The 23,563-nt window shown below is 36.5% G+C and overlaps 1 protein-coding gene across 1 annotated transcript in view; it reads right to left on the bottom strand.

Annotated features, from left to right (window-relative positions):
- Window positions 1-433: 433 nt before the first annotated feature.
- The window catches only part of LOC150088409 (1-phosphatidylinositol 4,5-bisphosphate phosphodiesterase-like), a 754,578-nt gene continuing 731,448 nt past the window's right edge, over window positions 434-23,563 (bottom strand). Inside the window, exon 31 of the mRNA XM_090370149.1 lies at window positions 434-601. Coding sequence (XP_090226275.1) covers window positions 533-601 — 69 coding nt within the window. The 3' untranslated portion in view covers window positions 434-532. The remainder of the gene's footprint in view (window positions 602-23,563) is intronic.

The following is a 23,563-nucleotide window of genomic DNA, read 5'->3' on the forward strand; positions in this document are numbered from 1 at the left end:
TTAGAAATATGAATATACTGAGTCTTTATTATCATTTAAAAACTGGAAAACAGAATAAACGATGAAGATAATTTTGGTTCAACCAGAGTAGATAAAAATTTAGAAAATGTGATTCTATACATTTGATTGCAAGAGCATAACCAATGTGCCATTTTTAAAATTGTTTTATAACTTGAAAAACAAAAATTAAAATACTCACAAGAAATATTTACAAATAAATTTTTTTTTTTTTTTTTTTTTAACACACCTACTTTGATTCTGAAAATAGCTAGAGCTTCCATAATTATAAGCAGGCACAATCATCTTCATAATACAACTGTACAAATCACATTAAAAAAATACTTCTTTCCATTCACATAGCCAGTTAAATTTTTCTGTACAAATGCTTTCTTTGAAATATACACATGGCAATCATTCTACTTTGTGGTGAAAAGTACTGCCATATTAACAACAGTTCTCAATATGGTTTGATCACGAAGCCACATTGTGGATATAAACAAACTATAGTATATTAAGAGATTCCACTGTGTCTTCAAATGAAACACTCTAACTTTGCTGCTAGTTTATATTCTGCTTCTGCATTATCATAAGATTCAATAGCCTAAAAGAAAAACCAAGCAATGAGTATATAAAACTGTTATTATAATAATATATTTAATAGTAATATAACTATTATTATATTACTCTCACTATATCAGCAGCCTTAGCTACCAAAAAGGGAAACTGATATACTAAATATTCAAAATTTATTTTATTATAAATAAAAATGTGAAAGTTTATCCCTGATTTTCCATCTAGTTTTAGAAAAACAGAAGACAAACCACTCAAGAATCAGCAAATTCAGTTTAAGACTGGACCACTTAACTGAATAGTGCATCAGAATTTCCCCCAAGTAATATTCCCTGTTAGCTAGCAATATCTCCAATTTTATATCCATTTTTTCTTAAATCTTCTTCTTCCTTATCTTTATCCCATATGGTGATATTTATGGTGATCAGCTATTTTTGTCTTTATCCTCACATTCTTCAATATGAAGAATGTGAGGATAAAGACTACTTCTTTGTTCATGCTAGATATCACCATATCTTTTTTCACATCTACCCATTTCTTCTTTGGTCTTTTCTTTCCATTTAATTTCTAATGTAATCTGCTTGCCTCTTTATATGTTCATGCCACCTTTGTTTTCCTTAATTAATTTTCAATGGATGATGCAAGTTTTTTGTCACATATCTATTCCTCATCTTATTTTTTTCTGGTTCTCTTCCCCCACAAACAATCAATCAGCTTAATGTTCTAACTGGCATCTTAAATATAAGTATTTGCCACACATAGTGCTGGGAAGCTCAGGCTTTTGCTGCACCAGCCAAAGTAGAAAAGAAATTACAAATTGAGCTTCCCTCCTTACATGACCTTTGAATTTCTTCAAATTTCTTTGAACTTCTTTTGAACAATTGCTACCTGTGAAAGCAACTTGGTCCAGTAATTAACAACTGGACCAATTAACAACTCACTGCTAAAAGAAAACTTCCTACAGCCTACGCCTTTCCTTGTAATTTGAATTTATTGCCTTTAGTTCTGGAATTCTTTATAACAGTGAAAATTCCATCTTCGTTCATTATACTAATTTTTCTCAGAGCCTTGTAAACCTCTAACAGGTCCCTTCTAAGGTGCCTGATTGCCAAACTCTGTAGCCCATATAATCAAAGGTCACTCTTTTGCTGATCTCACCATGTGAGTTGCCCATCTTTGGATCATTTTAAGCAGCCCAGCATCTTTTTTCCAATTAAATCTTCATAGTTGGACACAGTATTCCAAATGTGGTCTTAAAATTGCCTTATACAATGGGATTATGACCTCCCTATCTCTACATGATATTGTATCAGAAATTGTAGTGGTCAAGAAAGCCCACTGCATACTCTAATCAATAGAACAACATGGGCTTTCCTGGCAGCCTGTTTACACTGCCCATGTCACAACTCCCAGATCCCTCCTTTTCCCTACTGTTTTTAATTAAACATCACCAAGTGTGTAAATTATTTTGGGGTTGCTATTCCCAAAGTGTAAGACCTTACACTTTACTGGATTAAAACAGCTGCCACTTTTCTGACCATTCCTGTGAAGCCTGTTCAATTCATCCTGAAGGAGTGCCGTTTAGCACAGATCGTTAATGACTCTCCCAATCTTTACATCGTATGCAAATTTTAACATTGCACCCCTATCCTTTTGTTGATGTTGTTTATGAAAATCAGAAACAACAGTGGTCCAAGAATTGATCCTTGGGGAACCCCACTTTTGATGTCACACCAATCTGAAGAATATCCATTAATCACACCCTCTGATTTCTGCCCTGCAGCCACCCTGCAATTCATCTCAAAATCTTTCCAATAATCCTATCATGTTCCAGCTTATACAATAACTTCTCAGGAGGGACTGAGTCAAATGCCTTGCTAAAATCCAAATAAACTATGTAAAAATTGTTCCTCCATGCAGCTCATGAGTAACTGTGTCAAAACAGCTTACCACTTTAGTCAAATGTGATTTTCCCTAAATAAAGGTTGTGTGTGTGTGTGTCCATCAGAATGCCATTTATCTCTAAATGCCCCTGGATTGCACTCTTAATCACTTTAATCACTGCTTGCAGGATTTTCCCTACAACAGAAATCAGATTACAAAGACTGTAGTTATTAATTTCTCTCTCAAAACTGTATTTATGTACTGACAATTTGTTAGTACTTCTCCAATCCAAAGGAATCTTCCCCAAGTCCAATGATGCCCTGATTAACTTCAATGCTTCAGTATATACTCTGGCTGCTTCTCTCAAAATTACTGGGTATATTCTTCAACCCCAGCTGCCTTTCTTGCCTTTAGGCTTGAAAATCTTGATAGGATGACACCCTTTCTTCCCTCTAATTTATCCACCCTGCTGATATTCTTGCTTAGCTACTACTAAACATTTAAATTGTATACTCTTTTAATTATTTCTAATTATTTAATTAATTTTTCTAATTTTTAATTATTTTTCTATCTACCTGTTTTGATTCATTTTATTGCTTCTGCTCATCTGGTTCTTTTGTCCCACTCTACTTTAGAGTCAGGGAAGATCCCCATGGAATGGAGATGTGCAAATGTATCCCCAATTCATCAAGGGGGTTCAAAGTATGACACAAATAATTATAGACCTGTTAGTTTAAATTCTGTTTTGGGGAAAATTAATGGATTCACTGGCTAAAGAGGTGATACAGGATCACCCAGACAAGACAGCAGTAATAGTTCAGACACAGCATGGGTTTGTAAAGGGGAAGTTTTGTTTGACCAGTTTCATTTGATACTATGGTGTGGTCCCAGAGGAACTGGATACATAAAGTAATTTTGATATCATATACTTGATTTCAGAAAAGCTTTTGACACTGTTGCACATGCTGTACAAATAGGAGTGGTATGGCATTAAGGGCAAGTTACTGCAATGGATAAAGGGATGGTTGAGTGGGAGACAGCAGAGAGTGGTAATAAATGGACACTGCTCTATGTGGACTAATGTTATTAGCGGAGTCCCCCAGGATTCGTTGCTGGGCCCATTGTTGTTTTGTGTATTTATCAATGATATCGATGAAGGTATATCAGGCTCAAAGTCCAAGTTTGCAGATGATACAAAGGTTGGCAGGGTTGTTAATGACAGTAAAGACAGTATACTACTGCAACAGGATCTAGAAAAGTTAGGCAGATGGGCTGAGAAGTGGCAACTGAAGTTTAACATTGACAAATCCAAAGTACTCCATATAGGTAGCAGTAACCCAAGAGAAACATACGAACTATGTGGTACTACACTCAGGGAGGTGGAGAATGAAAAAGACCTGAGGGGTAATTGTGCAGTCAGATATGAAGTTCTCTGAACAGTGCAGACAGGCTGCCAGAGCAGGTCATGGAGTTTTGTCAATGATATATAGGAATTTTGCTAGCAACAAGGCCATTGCCTTTGTATTAGGCAATGGTCAGGCCACACCTTGAATACAGATCTGGAGGCCTCATTTTAGGAAGGATGTAGAGTGTCTAAAAAGAGTAGAGAGGAGGGCAACAATATAGGTGAGAGGAACAAAGGGGTGCGCTTACGAAGAAAGGCTTAAGTTCTGAAAGTTGTAGTATCTGGAGGCTAGGCATCTGCAAGGCGATCTGATCGAGGTGTATAAGGCCTTGAATGGTTTGCGCAGGCTCAATGCTGACGGGATACTTCTACTTGCTCAGATTAAGAACCTGAGGGGACATAGATTCAAATTAAGAAAGACAGTTGTAGAATAGATATGCAAAAGTTTATCTTTAGCCAGCGGGTAGTTGATTACTGGAACTGACTTCCATCTGTTGTTGTGGAAGTTGATAGCTTAAATAAATTTAAGACTGAACTAGACAAACATTTGGAGTGACTGGATGGGTGAAATGGGAAGTTTTTTTTTTTTTTTTTGGCTGATGCGTTGTAAGCTTGCTTTCTTGCATCATATGCCTCAACTAATGCTAATGCTTATGCTTGCTCTGTTTGCTCAGACCATGTCAGTGAAATTATTCTTGTAGGGATGAAATACTTTATTCCGCACTCCACCTCAAAATCTTGTCTTTTATCTAAACCTAAGTTTTTCCAATAAATGTGATAAGAGTGTTCATGACAAGAATGTTGCATATCACATTTGGCTGGCATCCAAATCTCCTGGTTCATTTTCTGCCTAAAGTAAAGCTCTCAACAACTGTAAACCAGTTATTAATCAGTCCAAAATAGAACTTAAACAGGCTAAGAGTAGAAAACTTGCTATTGTACATACAGCCAGTGGTGAGCTATAGTGGGCTTGCAAGAGCCCATTGTTATTTTTTTTGAAAATTTGTGAGCCCATTGTTGAGACGATCATCTATTTTACAAATGAAATCCTGAATGTAACTATTGAGTATTCAGAGCTGAAACTACAGTGGGGCGAGCGAGGCCCCATTCCCAGCATTTTAATGGTGCAATCGCTCAGTTATGTATTTTAAAATTGCTTAATTTTTGATTTAATTACAGTTGAACTTCTTTATAGCGAATTTTTTTGATTCCCCTTGGTAATTACATTTAAAATAGTTTCCGTTGAACAAAAAATTTCCATGTAAAGAACGGGTTAGGAGAGACAACTTTGTATGCATTGTTCTCACCTCTGGCTTTGAGGCAATTTAGATAATTAGAAAGTGCAAATTAACGAAAGGGATTACCATTTCACAATGTTAATGGTGTCCATAAAAGCTATGCAGTCACGTACCGAGAAGTCTCGCTAGTCAATATGCTTTCCATAGCCAGTCAGAGGATTAAGAAGATTTTCGACATGGATAATAGCCTCTGGTCAACCTGTGTTATGGTTCCCCTTTACTCCGACAAACGGGCATATGTTTTTCGGAGAAGTGAGTAATCCATGCCTTCCAGTAAATTTCTCCTGTCTATGTTTACATGGTCACAGTAGCTGAATATTCATGTGATTCCGACTTTTTGCACTGTATTCATGGAACTAGTGAGACTAGCAACATAGAGGGGTGGGATTGAGGCAACTAAGATATTATATAAACTTTACAAAGATGAAATGTTGGCAGATTTTGAAACTTTGTTGAGCCTTTCATTGTGTAGAAAATGTTCTAAAATATAATGGCATACAGGCAATAATTAAAAAAAAAAAAAAAACTGTATTACCAATCTCCAAAAAACTAGCGTGAATTAAGGATGATTGCTAAAGAACTTGGTGTGGAAACTATAAAGATTGGTCACGTGTTTGGGCCACAATGAGCAGCTTGTAGCTTGCGGACAGCAATTGTGGGGTGGAGGAATTATCCCGCTTTGTGCAAACATTTTGAATCAGAAGTAAAATATTCCGGATTATTAAATTGACTTTTAAATTTGGAATTTCTTAACCATTTAGCACTAATGATCGACATCCTGCAGGAGCTCTCTTACCTTTCAGAAGCTTTACAGAATCACAATGGTAAAAGCATATAAATTAATTATTCAAACTATCAAAATTGAAAGTAAAAAAATTACCTTATGACAAGTTATTAAATGCAACAGGGTGATTTTAAATTAAATAAAGAAAATAATGATACCACTGAAAGAAATTTTAAACATATGCTATCCAAAATCCTAGAATGTGAAAGAACTTTCGTCTCAATGGCAAGGCGGTGAAAATCGAATAAGAAATTTAAGTTTTCTGATAAAATATGAAATAAAAATTAATGGTTTTAGAGATTTTGTCGAAGACAGTTTATGTTTAAAATCGAGTGAAATTACCTTTTCAATTAAGAAAGGAAGAAAATATTTTTGAAACCATTGCGATTAGCACCTGAAGCTGAGTTCAGCTTTCAGCATAATGAATAATATTGTGATAATTAAACATGTTGCAGAATATGAAGACCATACATCTAAATGGAGGTGCCTCTGTAGCCAGGTGGGAAGGAACAGCAGCAGCAGCAGTGCGTAGCACATGCTTCTTGATTAGATCGGGGTTCGAGCCCGTCACCACCAAATACGAAGGATGCGGAAAGGTCAGGGAATGACCACCGCATATCCTGGAGCAATATGGCCTTAGTTGCTAATACTCCTAAAAACCAAATAACAAACAAACAAACATCTAAATGGAAAACCATTTGCTTCAATTTGACCCAGATCGTTATGTCAAATCATTGCTCAGCTATTGAGCAAAGCAGATCGACAACAAATATTAATAAAGAAGTAAATTCTATATGGCAATTTTTAGAATAAATTTTTCTTGAATATATGTGAAATAATTTTTTTTCATGTAATTGTGATTTTTTGTTTACTTTTTCCAGAAAGTTTGGTTTTTATGTAATATTTGTTTTTATATTGTGGAATGTTTTGTGATAGTTTTTATGTTATTTGTAATATGGGAAATATTTCATGTTATTTTTTATTCGCAATATTAAAATTTTATCATGAAAAAATGTATTCATTATATTTCCCTAGTTTAAAAAAAAGATGAATAAAAAAGTTGCGCATGTGCCGAGCACGCGCGGTAGATGGTTTATGTGAAACATCCTTCGCGTTTCTTTTATGTATTTTGATTTGTATATATCGATTACGAAATAAAAGCTTTTTTGCTGTAAATATTTTATTGATCATTCATAGATTTTCATAATTTCTGGAAGACAAGATACAATGGATTTATGATAACTAAAGTAAAAGATGTATACTTGCGAGTGCAATGTATCTAAATTGCTCTGTAAAACAGCACCGATTGATGTACCAATCTTATAGTTGAAGCAACATATGCAGCTGTTAGGGGAACCTAACAATAGAATGTAATGAAAATGTGAGACGAAAAAAGAAATTGTTGATGAATATCTGTATTGTTGCAATCATACTATACAAAAATTCTAAAAGTTAGACCTCCAGACACTGTCGTATCCAATTATCATCGTAAGGCGAGGCATGCCGACCAGGTTTTTAAGTTTTTTTTAGATAGACCTAGGAACGTTTTACACATTCACTTATATGCATGGCTAAGGGGGTAAGTAATAAGCCACATTGTCCAACCCCCCCACCCCACCCCAAATTCCGCTTCTGACTCAAGATATTATACTGGGCACAAAAAATGCACCATACGCTCTAATCACACTACTGGTAGTGCCAGCGTGGGAAGTGCCTCTAGTGGAAGCCGCAGATGATGTCACTTCCGTGATCAAATTTACTCGGTAGAAAGTCCAAAAAAACTGCGAGCCCATTGTTAAAATATTCACAGCTCACCACTGCATACAGCGGTTGAGCATTTTTGTCTCTTACCGAAGCTATAGGCTGCAACTTTTGCCCATCAGTACTTTGACCTTTGTTGAAACCTGATGGTTCTATTGCCTCCTCAGCTAAAGATAAAGCTGACGTACTAGCATTCTACTTTTTTAATCTAACTCTTGTATTGACAACGTTTGTGGACCACCTTCCACCATTCCCAGTAAACTCCACTCAATGCCTCCTGTAGGCATCGATCAAAAGGATGTCAGAATAATGCCAAGAAAGCTCCAGGTCCTTATGGTATTTTTCCACTTGTTCTCAAAACCCGTGCTCTTGTTCTGTGCTGCCTTTTTATACTTTCTTATTTTACTTTCTGCTTGGAAATTTTTCTCATATTCAGCTAGTTCCCAAAAAGAGTGACAAACCTCTTCTATCCAATTATTGTCCCATTGAACTTACCTCTACTGTTTCCAAAGTAATGGAGAAATTCATTAACTGCCAACTTGTAAACAATCTTGAAACCTTCTATCTGATTAATGATCACCAGTATGGATTCTGTTAGTGTCAATCCACTGGTGATATATATACTGCTTATGTTATCCATCTATGGACAAATTCAATGGAAATGTTTGGTGAAACTCAAAATAGTTGCTCTTGACCTTTCTAAGGTCGTGTTTGGCATAAATGCCTTTTAAATAAGTTCCATCTTATGGATGTCTGACTATTTCCTGCAATTGGGTTTCCAGTTTTCTCTCTCTGTCCACCGGCTGTGGTGATGATAAATGGCTTGCAGTGTTCTACCTTCCTCATTAATGCTGGTATTCCCGCCCCCCACACTTTTCCAATTGTATATTAATGACATTCTTTCACTGACCAGAAATCCTATCCATAGTTTTGCTGATGATAGCATATTTCTTTCCACCATACATTTTGAGAAACCTTGTCCTGCGGAAACAGCTTCATCCTCTTGAATATCCACCACTAATTCCTTAAATGCTGATCTTCTGGTAATTCTTCAGGGGAGAAAGATAAATTGGTTAATTTCAATCCTACTAAAACTTAGTCCTGTCTTATATCTCACAAACAAAAGTCTATTGCTCCTATGCTTATCTTTGATGACACTCAGATCTCTAGACAAGATCACATATCTTTATCAGGGATTACTCTGACTTCTATTCTCTCTTGGCATAAGCATATCACAAATATTACTTCATCTGCATCTAAAAAGCTGGGTTTTCTCTTTTGCTTTTGGCTTTACTTTTCTTCCAAGCAACCTTTCCCTTTCACTCTATACAAATCACAAATCTGCCCTACTATGGAATACTGCTCCCACATCTGGAGTGGTGCACTCAAAATCTCTCTCTCAGGCTTCTAGATTCAGGTTAATTAGTGTCCCATCTCTTACAAAGTCTCTCCACTCTGTCTGATGTTCTTTTCTGTTGCATGCCTTTTCTATAGATATTTACATGGGCACTATTCTGAATTGGCATCTATAATTCTCTCTCTCTCTCACACACACACACACACATGTGCCACAACCAGTCAGCATCAATTTACTGTCCAGTTTCAAATTCACAGAACTTTTCTTTCTCCTCCTTTAGCCCTTCAACTCCTATCTTCTTTAACAGCATTTCTTCACATGTATTTCCTGAAAATTACAATCTATAGAAATTCAAGCCTAATGTCAACAAGTATCTTGTTTCACCTTCTCAACTTTAAACCATGTACATTACTAAGTACTATAGGTTTTAATAAATTTTGTGTTTGGGCATTTCATAAAATATATAATGGCATACCAAAGTTCCTGTCTACTTTTCTGTCCTTGTTTATATTTCCTTCAATTCCATGCTTCAGGTTATTTTTCTTTTATTAAATAGATCTTAACCTTGTTTCTCTGATATCAGATTTCAAAACATGCATTATCATTATTGTAATTCATTTTTTGACTGAAGTAAATATGTCCCTGGGGTAATCAGAATTTTTGTTCCTGTTACATGAATAACACCACCTGAACAAACAACTTGCTTCAGTTACATATTTGACCTATGAGAAACTAAGTTTCTAAGAGATAAGAACATTCAGGATAAAAGGAACCATAAAAATTCCTTCTGAACTGTACAGAGGTCTTTTCCCTGTGATCTGAAAGACTACTGTTCCTTTATTCCTGCATTAGTTTCCAACCAGTGATTTAAATAGTGCATCACAGTTTAGCACTTTGTTAAATTACTTTTAGTTTGTAAAAATCTACATTTGTTCAACTTATATACAGCTGAACATTTTAATAGAAGTCTATGGCATATTAGATCTATATGTAGGTAGGCCAATTAAATTCACAACATTAATTTCAATTAAGGTTAAATTTTTGTTTTCAATAAATAAATGAGTTTTCAGCTGTGAAAGAAAAACTGAGTAAAGAGCTGAACATAAAATTAAAAAAAAGAGTGAGAGCTGAAGATGTAAATGACAAATGGAAGGAGTTTGGTAAGATAGTTATCAATACTGGAAAAGAAATTCTAAGTGATGAAAAACAACCTGCAAAAAAACAGTGAATGACAGAAGAGATCCTAAACTGAAGAATGAATTAGGATGAAAGAAGGAAGTTCAAAAATGGTGCTCCAACTAAATACTAGCAGATCAAAAAAATGATAAAGAAGAAAACAAAGGAAGCAAAAGAAGATTGGATGCTAGAAAAATCAACAGAGATAGAAGAATTAGAATGAAGGCAGGATAATTTCTATTTACATAAGAAGCTAAAAGGATTAACAGGAAATACAAACAGAAGGATGCCATACACAATAAAGAATGCCCAGAATCAATTAGTTTTAAGAGGTGATGACATTCATTCATTCGAGACACCCACCACTAAAGCCAAGCCGAAGCTTATATGTGGTTTAGAACTTAACTTTTTTTAACTCATGCCATATAATACAACTGAATAATTTATTAATTAATTTAACACAACTCAAAATAACACAAGTAACTAAGATTGAGAGTTCATTATGCCGCTTGGCCCAAGCCAAATGAGATAAACTCTGGACATTCATCGTAAGTCCTGCCTATCCCAGTGGACTTGGTTTCCATCCCTACCACTGTGAGGCTCTACTATCTTACTTTTATTTGCTCTCTCCTTTTAAATACAGCATAAACAAAATCATTAAAATAAGCAAAGTTATATTTTTCCACAAACATAGTTCATAAGGATCTTTGCTCAAGCCTTCCCATCAATATCTCCAATTGACTCCTTATATCGACCTAACAGCTGCAATAGAATATATGTTCAGATGTTTCCTCATGGTCTCCACACGAGCAATTCTGATCTTGTGCCAATCCTAACTTATAGAATCTTTTAGCAAGACCATGCCCAGTAATAAGGAAGGCTGCATTCAACACCAAACTGCTGCCAGACTTTCTTCCTTACATCAATAATATTAACTTTTGGCAAGAACATGTAGGTAACCCTACCTTTATCTGAAATGTCCCACCTCCTTTGCCATTCTAACATTAACTCTAACAAAATCCTTCTTTTCTCAGATTGTTCATCTTATGTGGTTTACAGCCTTCCATCATCCAGGCACAAACTCACATTGTCTTTCTTATATTCCTCCTTGTGCAATACATCAAAGGGAACAGAATAATCAACAAATCTGCCGGTAGCCTACCTGAAATAACTTGAAGAGTGTCTGTCGAAACAGTTTGACATACTCTAGTGATCAACAAAAGAGCAAATCTTTGAGCCTGCTATATATACTTTTTAATTAATGAATTTGTCATTCTATGAAGCCAAGCTGCTGAGGCATAAGTTATTATTGGGATGAAGAGGCAGTCATACGATAGATTAGGTGCTCTTCCCTTTATGCCCCAGTCCACCCTTATAACTCTCTTTAGCTTGGCATATAATATTCTTATCTTCTTTTTCAAATACTTAGCATATGGTACAAAACTGATCTGCTTTCCTATCAACACACCGAAGTATTTAACTGTTGTGACAAATCGAACAGACACTCCATATGCACGAATCAGAGGTCGCCTATTCTTGCTCAATTGTCCTTTTATCAATAGTTGCACAGTTTTAGTTTCAGAAATTTGTAAGCCATACAATGTGGGCCATTCCATTAAATCTCCCAAAACTCTTGCAGCCTGTTCTATATGAGTTCGAGCATTACCATACACGAAAAAGAGGTCATCACATCAACACCTACATAATTTTATTTCAGGAATTCATCTATTACCATGCACCAGGCCTGAGGACCGATCACAGAGCCCTGAGGACAACCTCTCACTACATCTTTTACAATTTCTGTGTAAGCTGTCCTTACGATAACTTTTAACTTTTGGAAACAATTTTTCAGAACATTTTGTTGCTCTTAACCTAGTTAAGATCCCTTCCCACTACAGCTTATCAAATGCACCATGAAAATCCACAAAACCACCAAGTACATACCGCCCCTCATACTCCTGTGTATACCTCACCATCTGACACACGGCATCTTCTGTTGATCTTCCCTTCCTATAACCAAATTGATTACAAGAGGACAACAGGTTTTGTTTGTATATAATCATAATTCCACTAATACATAGTAGTTCATATGTTTTTGCCAGCACAGATTGTAAAGCAATCGGGCAGTATGCACCAGGCTCCTCTGGTATCTTCTCTGGACTTTTTATAATTAATCTTAATAGTGCAGTTTTCCAGGCTGGGGGAAAGGAACCTTTATCTAAACATTTATTATACATATCCACAAAGATAACAGGTCTCAAATGGAATGCTCTTTTCATTACTTTCACCTCTATCAAATCAAGGCCTGGCGATCGATCGTCCTTAGCCTGTGCAATCTTGTGCCTCTGAAACCTCATCTTGAGAAAACAACACTTCAGCCTTATCAGATTGATATGAAACATTACCTCTGACCATCCCTTGATGTGTGTCTGTTTGTTCCATTTCTAATGCTGGAAACAACTAATCTAAGATTATGTTTGTGGAATCGTACCAATCAATGGCACTAAAATTTCCACTATTAATTGCATAACTCATTTCATTAAAACATACTTTTTCAGTTACAATCTTAAAAATTGATCCCCATGGGTGTCTCGATCCTTTGTCATTCACAAACTTCTTCCAAGAAGTTTCTTTTACATCCTTTATACTCCAAAAATATTCTTTCCTTAACCTCCTATATTCTAATTTATATATATCAGCCATATTAACGTCATCAACATGACGATAAACTGAAATTGTTTTCTAACAGTCCTTAACTCCTTTCTCTGTAAATCCAATAATCCATTCCACCAATTTACAGGATGCCTTCTAAATTTCTTTTTATGCATACTACACTTTGATGATACATATAAAGCTTTTTGTAACTCTTGTACATGCTCAATATCCAACAATTCATTCCATTTGACATTATTTATCTGAGTACAGAAAGCCAGGTCGAATTTGGTCCAATTTGCAGTATGCACCGCAAATCTCGCTAACTCCTTCTCTTTTCTGGCAACTACAACACTACTTTTTTCAAAGAGAATTGCATTATGGTCAAAAAGTTTTCAAGGACTCACCAATTTTCTATCTTACTATTAACAGAAATCACACTCACAGTTAAATCTATATGGGACTCCCCATGTACAGTGGAATAAGTAGGCTGATGTCCTGGTATATTTATTACCACCAACCCCGAGGCAGAAAGGAAATCCTCAAGAATCTCACCTCTTTCATTGGACTCCCTCCCACCGCAGAGTGGGGAATTCGAATTAGAATCAAGAGCAACAATTATATCATTAGGTAATAACACATGGCATATCCTCCTAACTTATTTATATATGGCTCAATTTCCTCAGAACGTGGATAATATAAGGAAACAAAATAGATCTTCCCAATAATTTCACAACATATACTTTCATCTGAAAGATGAGTTAATTTGGTCACCACCATTCTTACATTCCTTACCAAAATAACAGTTTTGGGATGATCACCTTCAGACAACCCATAACTTTACCCATCACTTCATAAGGTTCTTGAACCAGAGCAATATCTAATTCTTTCTTCTCCATCTCATATGCCAATTGTGATGTTACACCTTTTGCTCTCTGTGCATTTAACTGTCAGTTTTTCAGCCATAATTTATCTTCTGTTTATACATCTGCAATGCTCTTTTATATTCTTGGAAATTCTTATCCACTGCAACATGGTTCATTGCCCTCTTCCTCAGTTTGCAATTTTTACAAACAGATCCTTCATTTTTACGAGTACAATCTTTGTAAGAATGATCTGTTTCGGAACAGTGTCCACAAACAACAGTTCTCTGGCAATATTTTGAAATATGTTCAAAACTTAGACATTTGAAGCATTGTGTTACCGAGAAGATTTCACAGAATTTATATGCCATCTATAGGGCATATAATCTTTGACGCTTCCCAATAACTTTCCAGACCTTTGGCCTGGCCTCTAGCACCCAGTTAACCTTATCACTATTCCTAGATTTATTTACAGAAACAAGCTCAACGTTCTCATTGAATGCCTTCTTGGACACTCCATAGTCTTTATAGTTCCTTAGCCAGGAACTCTTCTTGGTTTACATCCTTATCTATGTCAAAAATCACAATCCTTGGATGAATTGTCCTTGACACACTGTCTTAAACCCACTTCCTGTATCTTGGCACAGCCTTTGATTTTGCATATATCATCATCCCCCTTGGCCTCCACTAGCACACCACAATCTCATACTATTCTAATGTTTTTTACTTTCACATCTTTCAATAACGGTTTTACTTTTTTTAAGAATTTTGTTTTCACCTCTTCACTGGTTTTGAATCTTTCACTATCACCTTTTATCAACAATACCTTTGGGACTGTCTTTTCTTTTGGACTTTCTTGTATTACTCCAGCATAAGTTTTCACTTCTTGAGCCTTTTTTTCTAATTGTTCCTTCAATAGAAAGTTCTCCATATATAGGTCCATTGCCTTTGTTTCCAAAACATCCTACATCTCCAAGATTATTCTCATGGCAGCTGTAGGAACTTGACTATATTTATCGAACAAATAGGCTTTCAATCTTCCTCTTATTTCTTTAACATGTTCAAACTCTTTAAATTTAGATATTTCCTTACTATGATCATCTTGATTCTTTTATATGTACCTCCTGTATCTATATTTTGAGACTGTTCCTTCTTGGCACTGTTGCTTGCCCTTGATTTCCTTCTTTGATTTTGACACACTATCACTTTTAGATTGTGAAGTCTGAGGCAGGCCCGAGAGAGATGATGACGCAGAACCCTTAGGTGGCAGAGTTCTCGGAATAGTTTTCTCAGAGAATATCTCAATTTCTGCTAAGTCCTGTGCTTGTGATGGAATCTCCTTATCTATCTCTTCTCTTTCATCATTGGTGACTGTTGATGTTACTTCTAACAATTCCTCTTCACTAATCGCTTGAAGCAATTTATATTTCACAGAAATGTGAAATATAAATTGCTTCAAGTAATAATAGAGGGAAAGAGAGAGGAGTGGGGAGGAGGAAACTTTCTTGGCTGAAAAACATCTGCAACTGGACTGGCAGATCAGCTGAGGATCTTTTTCATCTTGACAAAAGACAGAGAGAAGTAGAGTGGTGATCTCCAACCTCCAATAGGAGATGGCATCAAAAGAAGAAAAAAAAATGAGGTGAGTACAAATTACAAATTGAATCCAGGGGTGACTGGAGGTGATTTTCATCCCCGGTGGAATAAAATTCCCCCTCCCTAGCAAAAAATTGTAATTTTTATTTTAATATTTGTTCCAAAACCTGAGACATTGAAATTTTCATCACACTTTTTGTTTAATTTTAATTGAAATTTTCTTCTTACTGCACTCGTTAGGGGTCATATCAGTTTAGACAATATTATAATTTTAAAGCATGAATTCAATAAATTTGTCAAATAAATACAACACAAAAAATCACATCAACTAAAGCAGCGTTTCTCAAAGTGTGGTATTCATACCACCAGTGATATGTGGAAAGTTTTAGATGCTACGTGGCAAAAAAATAAATCAATAAAATTCAAGATACAAAATTTTCAAAATAATTAAATGGGCAATACTTCTGGCTGTACAAATTGTAACTAAAAGCCACTATTTCAAGTGTTAGCATTTTCATTTTATGGTTTTCGGGTTCCCTTTATTTTCACACAAATGGTCTACTTGTGACTAATACTTTGTTTGTATATTACAAACAAGACAACAGCTGGATCAGAGGCCGTGAACAGGTTCACCTGAATTGGTTCCGCAGTGACGGATGCTACTTGTAATTAGAGAGTGGCCCGCAGCTTTCAGGGGAAGGACTAAACAATGTCTGGGCAGAGAGGAGAATCTACTGCAGCCACTATTTTAACCTGTTGGCAATTGTGCTTTATGGTTTTCAGATACCGTTTATTTGTATTTTTCACAGCAAGAGTCTATTTGTGGCTAATTCTTCATTTATATACCACAAACAAGGCAATGACTTGGTTGCAGCCTATAAACAATACATTTTATAATCCTTTTATCATATATATATATCTGTACAATATGTAGTTTGTAGTGGGATCATCTGTTGCCAGGTTATCTTGATGAATGCCCTTTGAAGGACAAAGAAATAATAAAACTATATACATGTATTGGGAACTGAAACGAGAAAGGTTCAGCTGATAACAGGGATTTCCCATCTTTGATTCTTTTATCATTGCTGCCTTTTACAAATAATATCACTCAAAGTCATGACACAGTGCTTTGTCATTAAAACGATCCTTTCAGTGAAGGATCATTTTAATGACAAAGCAATGTTGATCATCAACGTTACTGCAAAGTTTGAAATCTTTTGGAATGAGCTTCTATTGGCATGAGCAGCAGCCCAGAAAGCCAGTTGCTGGGGATTTCAGGAAATGCTGGGGGTCATGAAAGAAGTAAATACATGGGCTGTGTTAGAGTAACTAAGAGTAAGAACAGGTGTATGTATACTTGTAAGCCGACCGGGTTAGCTGGGTGGGTAAAGTGCCTGCCTGGCAACCCAAAGATCGCAGGTTGGAATCCCGCCTCGGGCTTGGATCAGAGTACTGCAAAAAACCTTGGGAGGTGCACTATGGCCACAGAAGCCGATGAGCCAACAACTACCAAAAAAAAAAATGTATACTTGCATGTGCCCCAACGCTAGGAGTATAGTAAACAAATTTGATGAATCTGAACTGCTGGCTAAGACATCCAAGACGGATATTGTTCAAATATTAGAGACTTGGTGCCACTTGGATATAAGGGATGCAGAATTGGAATTTGGGGAGTACAATGTGTACAGAAAGGACAGGAAAGGAGGAGGGGTTATGCTGTTAGTTAAGAAACACCTGAGAAGCATCTAGTTAATGGAGCAATATGGCCTTAGTTGTTAATGTTCCTAAAAACCAAATAACAAAATAACAACAACAGCATCCAGTTGATGTAGATGGACAGTGCAATGTTGAGTCAGTCTGGTGTGACATAAGCGCTGGAAAAGCAAAAATGAGGGTAGGAGTTTGTTATAGGCCTAATGACTCTGAAGAGTACAATGAACAATTGAGCACAATGAAAAATACAGAGAAATAGAGTGGATCAGTGAATCAGTCTTATAATGGGGGATTTTAACTTCCCAGATATACACTGGAACACTAGCAAGGCTTTTGTGGATTTATTGGATGATTGTTTTCTACAGCAGCACGTTAGAGAGGCAACAAGAGGGAGTAACACTCTTGATCTGATTATCAGTAGTGATTATTCATGCATTAAGAATTTACAGATAAATGAACCACTAGGTTGCAGTGATCACAGTGTACTGATGTAGGATTTACTTAAAGATCTAATTACCATCGTTTTAGGGAAGGGTTTTTGCTTTCGTAAAGGGGACTACAGTGGTCTCAGAGATTTTTTTAGGTTCTATACAGTGGGACCGACTGATGATGTTACCAACAGCAAATTCTAAATGGAAAGCATTCAAGGAAGTAATCTTGGTAGCTACTAGGCTTTTTGTTCCAACTAAGAAATACTGCTCTACGTTCAGGCCCAAATGGATGTCAGATGAACTAATGAGACTTTGTGGCAGAGAAGAAAAATGCATGGGATGCACATAAATAGTCAGGCGACACAGAAGCCTATTGTAGATACAAGCTTGTCTGTAATCAAATCACAAAGGAGGTTAGGTAAGCAAAGGCTTGCCTAACAAGAATGCAAAGACTTCTTTACTTATATAAACTCTAGAAGGAATGAGATGAATCAGATTGGTCCACTTGATATCAATGGTTTGACAGTAGATGATCATTCTCAGATAGCTGCCGAACTAAATGAGTATTTTGCATCTACATTCACACATGAGGAGTTATTCAAGGAGGAGAGGGCCAGATGTTTATCTAAATCTAACAGGGAGTTAAATGGTTTTGTAATAAGTGGAGGAGAAATTGTTTAAGTTAAACATAAGAAAAGCACCTGGAGTGGATGGGATCTATCCAGTTATATTAAAGGAGGCAGCAAACGAAGTAAGCAAACCCTTAGCCATAATTATGAAAGCATCCTTGGACTCGGGTGAAGTCCCCACAGACTGGAGATGTGCAAATGTATATCTTCAATTCACAAAGGGGATAAAAGGGTGTAATTACAGACTTGTTAGTTTGACTTCTGTTCCAGGGTAAATAATGGAGTCACTAGTTGAAGAAGCATTGCAGGATCATTTAGACAAGACTGCAGCAATAATTCAGACACAGCTTGGGTTTGTCAAGGGGAAGTCTTGTCCGACCAATTTGATTGGATATTATGATGTGGTCACAAAGGAACTGGATGCAAAAAATAATTTTGATATCATATATAGCCAGTCCTTGTATAACACGTGTTTATACTACACGAATTCGATCATACACGATTTATAAATAGGGGAGCCGACTGGGCTAGCTGAGTGGGTAAAGTACCTGCCCGGCAACCCAAAGGTCGCGGGTTCGATTCCCGCCTCGGGCTTGGATCAAAGTACTGCAAAAACCTTGGGAGGTGCAATATGGCCACAGAAGCCGATGCGCCAACAACTACCAAATCAAAAAAAATAAATAAATAAATAAATAGGGGAACGATATCGTATATAACATGAACCAAATTCGGTTATGCACGATTCGCCTTTGTGTTTACAAGAAATGGCAGCCGAACGTGGAATCACCCCCCAACTGAATGCAACACGATAGGAATGAAGAGAAGATTCTGAAAATGTATTTATGTTTTTTTATATCAGTGAAGGGGAAACACATTTCACCATAATAACGTAAAAACCCACATAATTCCAACTAACGGTATTATCGCAAATGCAATTAGATCAAGTTTACTACCAGTTTAAAACAGATTCCACTAGCAGGAACGCAACTGGAAATTGTTTTTATTGTTTTATGGTAGTAACTCCAGAAATGTGCTTTAGTAAAATGTGAGCCAGTGAGGTGTTCATAGTGTGTCTCTGCCTTTACGGTGTTGTTGTCTATTCAGTTGCTACACGCGCACAGCTTTGTTTATGTGTATCAAGCGTGCCTCCTCATTTTGTAATTGTGCTTTATTCCCTAAAAATGAGTAAAATACTTAAAAGGTGTGAAAAGGAAGCATCCTGGTGAAGACACTACAGATTCATAGAGAAAAAGAAAAGCAATATGGAGAGACAGAGGTGGTCCAGGTCAAAAATTCTTACCCGGGAAAATCTGTAGTGACCTGATACTAGTGTTTATGGCCAAAATCACATCGGCCTCCGGGGTTTCCCCGGTAAGGCTTATGGCCAGTTTGCCTCTGTCAATAGAGAAAAAATATGAAATTGTGAAATGCTTTGAGCAAAATGAAAGACCATGTGATATTGCACGTGCTATAGGCTTAAATGAGGCAATGCCGAGAATTACAAAGAATGTAGAGAAAATAAAAACAACTTTCATAGCAGGAACAACTCAAAGTGTAATTAAAATCCATTAGATTAAGACAAAAAGAATTGGAAGAGATGGAACTGCTGTCATCTGTTTGGATAGAAAAATCAAACAAAGAATAAGTTTGCTTACAATAGAAGCAAAACATTAGGATTATTTTATTACGTAATAAAATACTTACATATTTTATTTCGATAATTTATTGTTTTTGCTAATGTTTTGGTTACAAATGTGTGTTCAATCTTGGGTAGTTGGCACCTAACCCTATTTTTCCCATAGGGACTGTTATTTATATTGCATGATTTTGCATTGCACGAGGGTTTCTAGGAACACAACTATCGTGCTATACAAGGACTGATTGTACTTGGATTCCAGGAAAGCTTTTGATACTGTTGCACATGGAAGACTACTGTACAAATTGGAGCAGTGTGGCATTAAGGATAAGTTGCTACAATGGATAAAAGGATGATTGAATGGGAGAAGACAGAGACTGGTGCTGAATGGGTACTGCTCTATGTGGACTGATGTTATTAGGTGTCTCAGAGTTCAGTGTTGGGCCTATTGTTGTTTTGTATATTTATCAATGATATTGATGAAGGTATATCAAGCTTAATGTCAAAGTTTGTAGATGATACAAAGGTTGGCAAGGTTGTTGATAACAGTAATGACAGCCGACTGGGCTAGCTGGGTGGGTAAAGTGCCTGCCTGGCCACCAAAAGGTCGCGGATTCAAATCCTGCCTCGGGCTTGGATCACAGTAGAATTTGCGAGGTGCAATATAGCCGCAGAAGCTGATGCGCCAACAACTAACAAAAAAAAAAAAAAAAAAACAGTAATGACAGTATGCTGCTACAACAGGATCTGGAAAAGTTGGGTAGACTGGCTGAGAAGTGGCAACTGAAGTTTAACATTGAACAAATGCAAAGTACTGCATATGGGTAGCAGTAACCCCAGAGAAATGTACTGACTATGTGGTGTTACATTCATGGTAGTAGAGAATGAAAGAGACCTTGGGGTAATTATGTAGTCAGATATGAATGTTTCTGTTCTGACAGTATAGACAGGCTGCCAGAGTAGGTCATGTGGTCTTGTCAATGATATACAGGAATTTTGCGAGCAGAAATAAGGAGGTGATTATCCCCTTGTATAATGCAATGGTCAGGCCACACCTTGAGTACTGCATACAGATCTGAAAGCCTCATTTTAGGAAGGATGTAGAATTGCTAGAACGAGTACAGAGAAGGGCAACAAGACTGGTAAAGGGAAGAAAGGGGTGCTCTTATGAAGAAAGGCTTAAATTCTTCAGATTGCAGCTTCTGGAGACTAGGCACTTGCAAGGCAATCTGATTGAGATGTATAAGGCCTTGAATGGATTGAGCTGGCTTAATGCTGAGGGAATTCTTCCTCTTGCCCAGATTACAAACCTGAGGTGGCATAGATTTAAACTGAGGAAAGACAGTTGTAGAACAGATGTGCAGAAGTTTGCCTTTAACTAGCGGGTAGTTGATTGCTAGAACAAACTTCCATCTGTTGTTGTGGAAGTTGATAACTTAAATAAATTCACGGCAGAACTAGACAAACATTTGGAATGAATGGATCAGTGAAATGGGAAGGGTTTTTTTTTTTCCCCCCTTTTAGCTGATGCTATATAACCTTACTTTCTTGCATCATGCGCCTCTACTAATGCTAATCTTTCTGCGAACTAACAGAAGATGACATAAAGATAATCTCATCTTGTCTAAAATTGAATTTGATCATTTCTGGAATGGCATTTGCTCATTTAAATATGTGACAAAAGTAGAAAACCAATTCAGCATCAATCAAATATTAGATATGTTGAGCTAAAGACATTATGTATCAAGCTATGCTGTATTCCTGTTTCAATTGCTAGTGCTGAATGTTCTTTCAGCACAAGGAATCAACTGATAACAAAATTAAGAAACCGTATGGAACAGGAAACATTGCAAGATTGCATGAAAATAAGCATGGAAAGCCTGAATGAATTATCAGAAAAAATAATAAATGATGTGATTGATACATATGCAAAGAAAAAGAAATTAAGAATAAGATTATTATAAAACTTGGATGTTTGATTATAATTTGTATGATTTTTTCACAAAATTTAATCTGTGATTCTCATATTATTAAACTGTAATTATTGTCATTAATGTGATTTTTGTGAACTGACTATTAGTATTTAGATGTTAAATAATAAACATTTCCTTTTTTTCCTATTTTGTTTAATCATATTCTCTTATTATAACATTCATAAATATACACATATACTACACATACTCCCCCAAAGTTTACATTCTCCTCCTGTTGCAAACACTCTGGATTCAACACTGGTATGGAATATTACCAAAATTTTGTTAAAAAAAAGAAAATAATTAGCATTAGCATTAGTTAGTAGTGGCAAATGATACAAGAAAGAAAAGGCACCTCTGTAGCCAGGTGGGCAGGAGCAGCAGTGTGTGGCACACGCTTCTTGATTAGACCAGTGTTCGAGCCTGTGACCACCAAATACGGAGGATGCGCATATCCCCGGAGCAATATGGCCTTAGTTGCTAATGCTCCTAAAAACCAAATAAAACAACAAGAAAGAGAACTAATATAGTATCAGCCAAAAAAAAAAACCGCCTTCCCATCTCACCCATTTATTCCATCCAACAGTTTTTCTAGTCCTTCCTTGACTTTATTTAAGCTGTCAACTTCCACAACAACAGAAGTAAGGGGATGAATCAGATTGGTCCACTTGATATCGATGGTTCAATTGTTGATGAACCTGCTGAGGCAGCTGACAAACTGAATGAGTATTTTGCATCTATATTTACACATGAGGAAGTCTGTAGGGAAGTGGAGGCTAAAAGCTTATAAAACTCCAGCAGGGAGCTAAATGATTTTGCAATAACTGAGAGCAGAGTGGAGGAGAAATTGTTGAAGTTAAATATAAGAAAGGCACCTGGGGTGTATGGGAAATATCCAGTTATATTAAAGGAAGCAGCAAAGGAAGTAAGCAAACTGTTAGTCATAATTATGAGAGCTTCCTTGGACTCAGAGAGATCACCATGGACTGGAGATGTGCAGATGTGTCCCCAACAATTCACCAAGGGAGATCAGAGGGTGACATGAGTAATTACAGAGCTGTTAGTTTAACTTCTGTTTGGGAGAAAATAATGAAATCATTGGTTAAAGAAGCAATGCAGGATCATCTAGACAAGACTGCAGTTATAGGTCAGACACAGCATGGATTTGTTAAGGGGAAGTCTTATCTGACAAATTTGATTGGATATTATGATATGGTCACAAAGGAACTGGATGCAAAAAATAATTTTGATATATACATGGATTTTCGAAAAGCTTTTGATACTGTTGCACATGGACCACTACAAATTGAAGCAGTATGGCATTAAGGGCAAGTTGCTACAATGGATAAAAGGATGGTTGAGTGGGAGAAGACAGAGTGTGGTAATCAATGGACATTGCTCTTCGTGGAGTAATGTTATTAGTGGAGTCCCCAGTGTTGTTTTCTATATTTATCAATGATATTGATGAAGGTATATCAAAGTTAAAATCTAAGTTTTCAGATGATATGGAGGTTGGCAGGGTTGTTAATGACAGTAATGACAGTGTACTACTGCAACAGGATCTAGAAAGGTTGAGCAGATGGAGTGAGTGGTGGCAACTGAAGCTTAACATCGACAATTGTAAAGTACTGTATACGGATAGCAGTAACCCCAGAGTAACTGCGTGGTACAACACTCAGGGTAGTAGAGAATGAAAAGACCTGGGGGCAATTGTGCAGTCAGATGTGAAGTTTTTTGATTAGTGCAGACAGGCTTCAAGAGACTCATGGCTCTCTTGGTGTCTTGTCAATGATAAACAGAAATTTTGCTAGTAGGGATAAGGAGGTGATTTTTCC

Source organism: Mastigoproctus giganteus, chromosome 3, assembly GCF_048544385.1.
Source record: "Mastigoproctus giganteus isolate SK-2022 chromosome 3, ASM4854438v1, whole genome shotgun sequence".
In the NCBI taxonomy this organism is placed as follows: Eukaryota; Metazoa; Arthropoda; class Arachnida; order Uropygi; family Thelyphonidae; genus Mastigoproctus; species Mastigoproctus giganteus.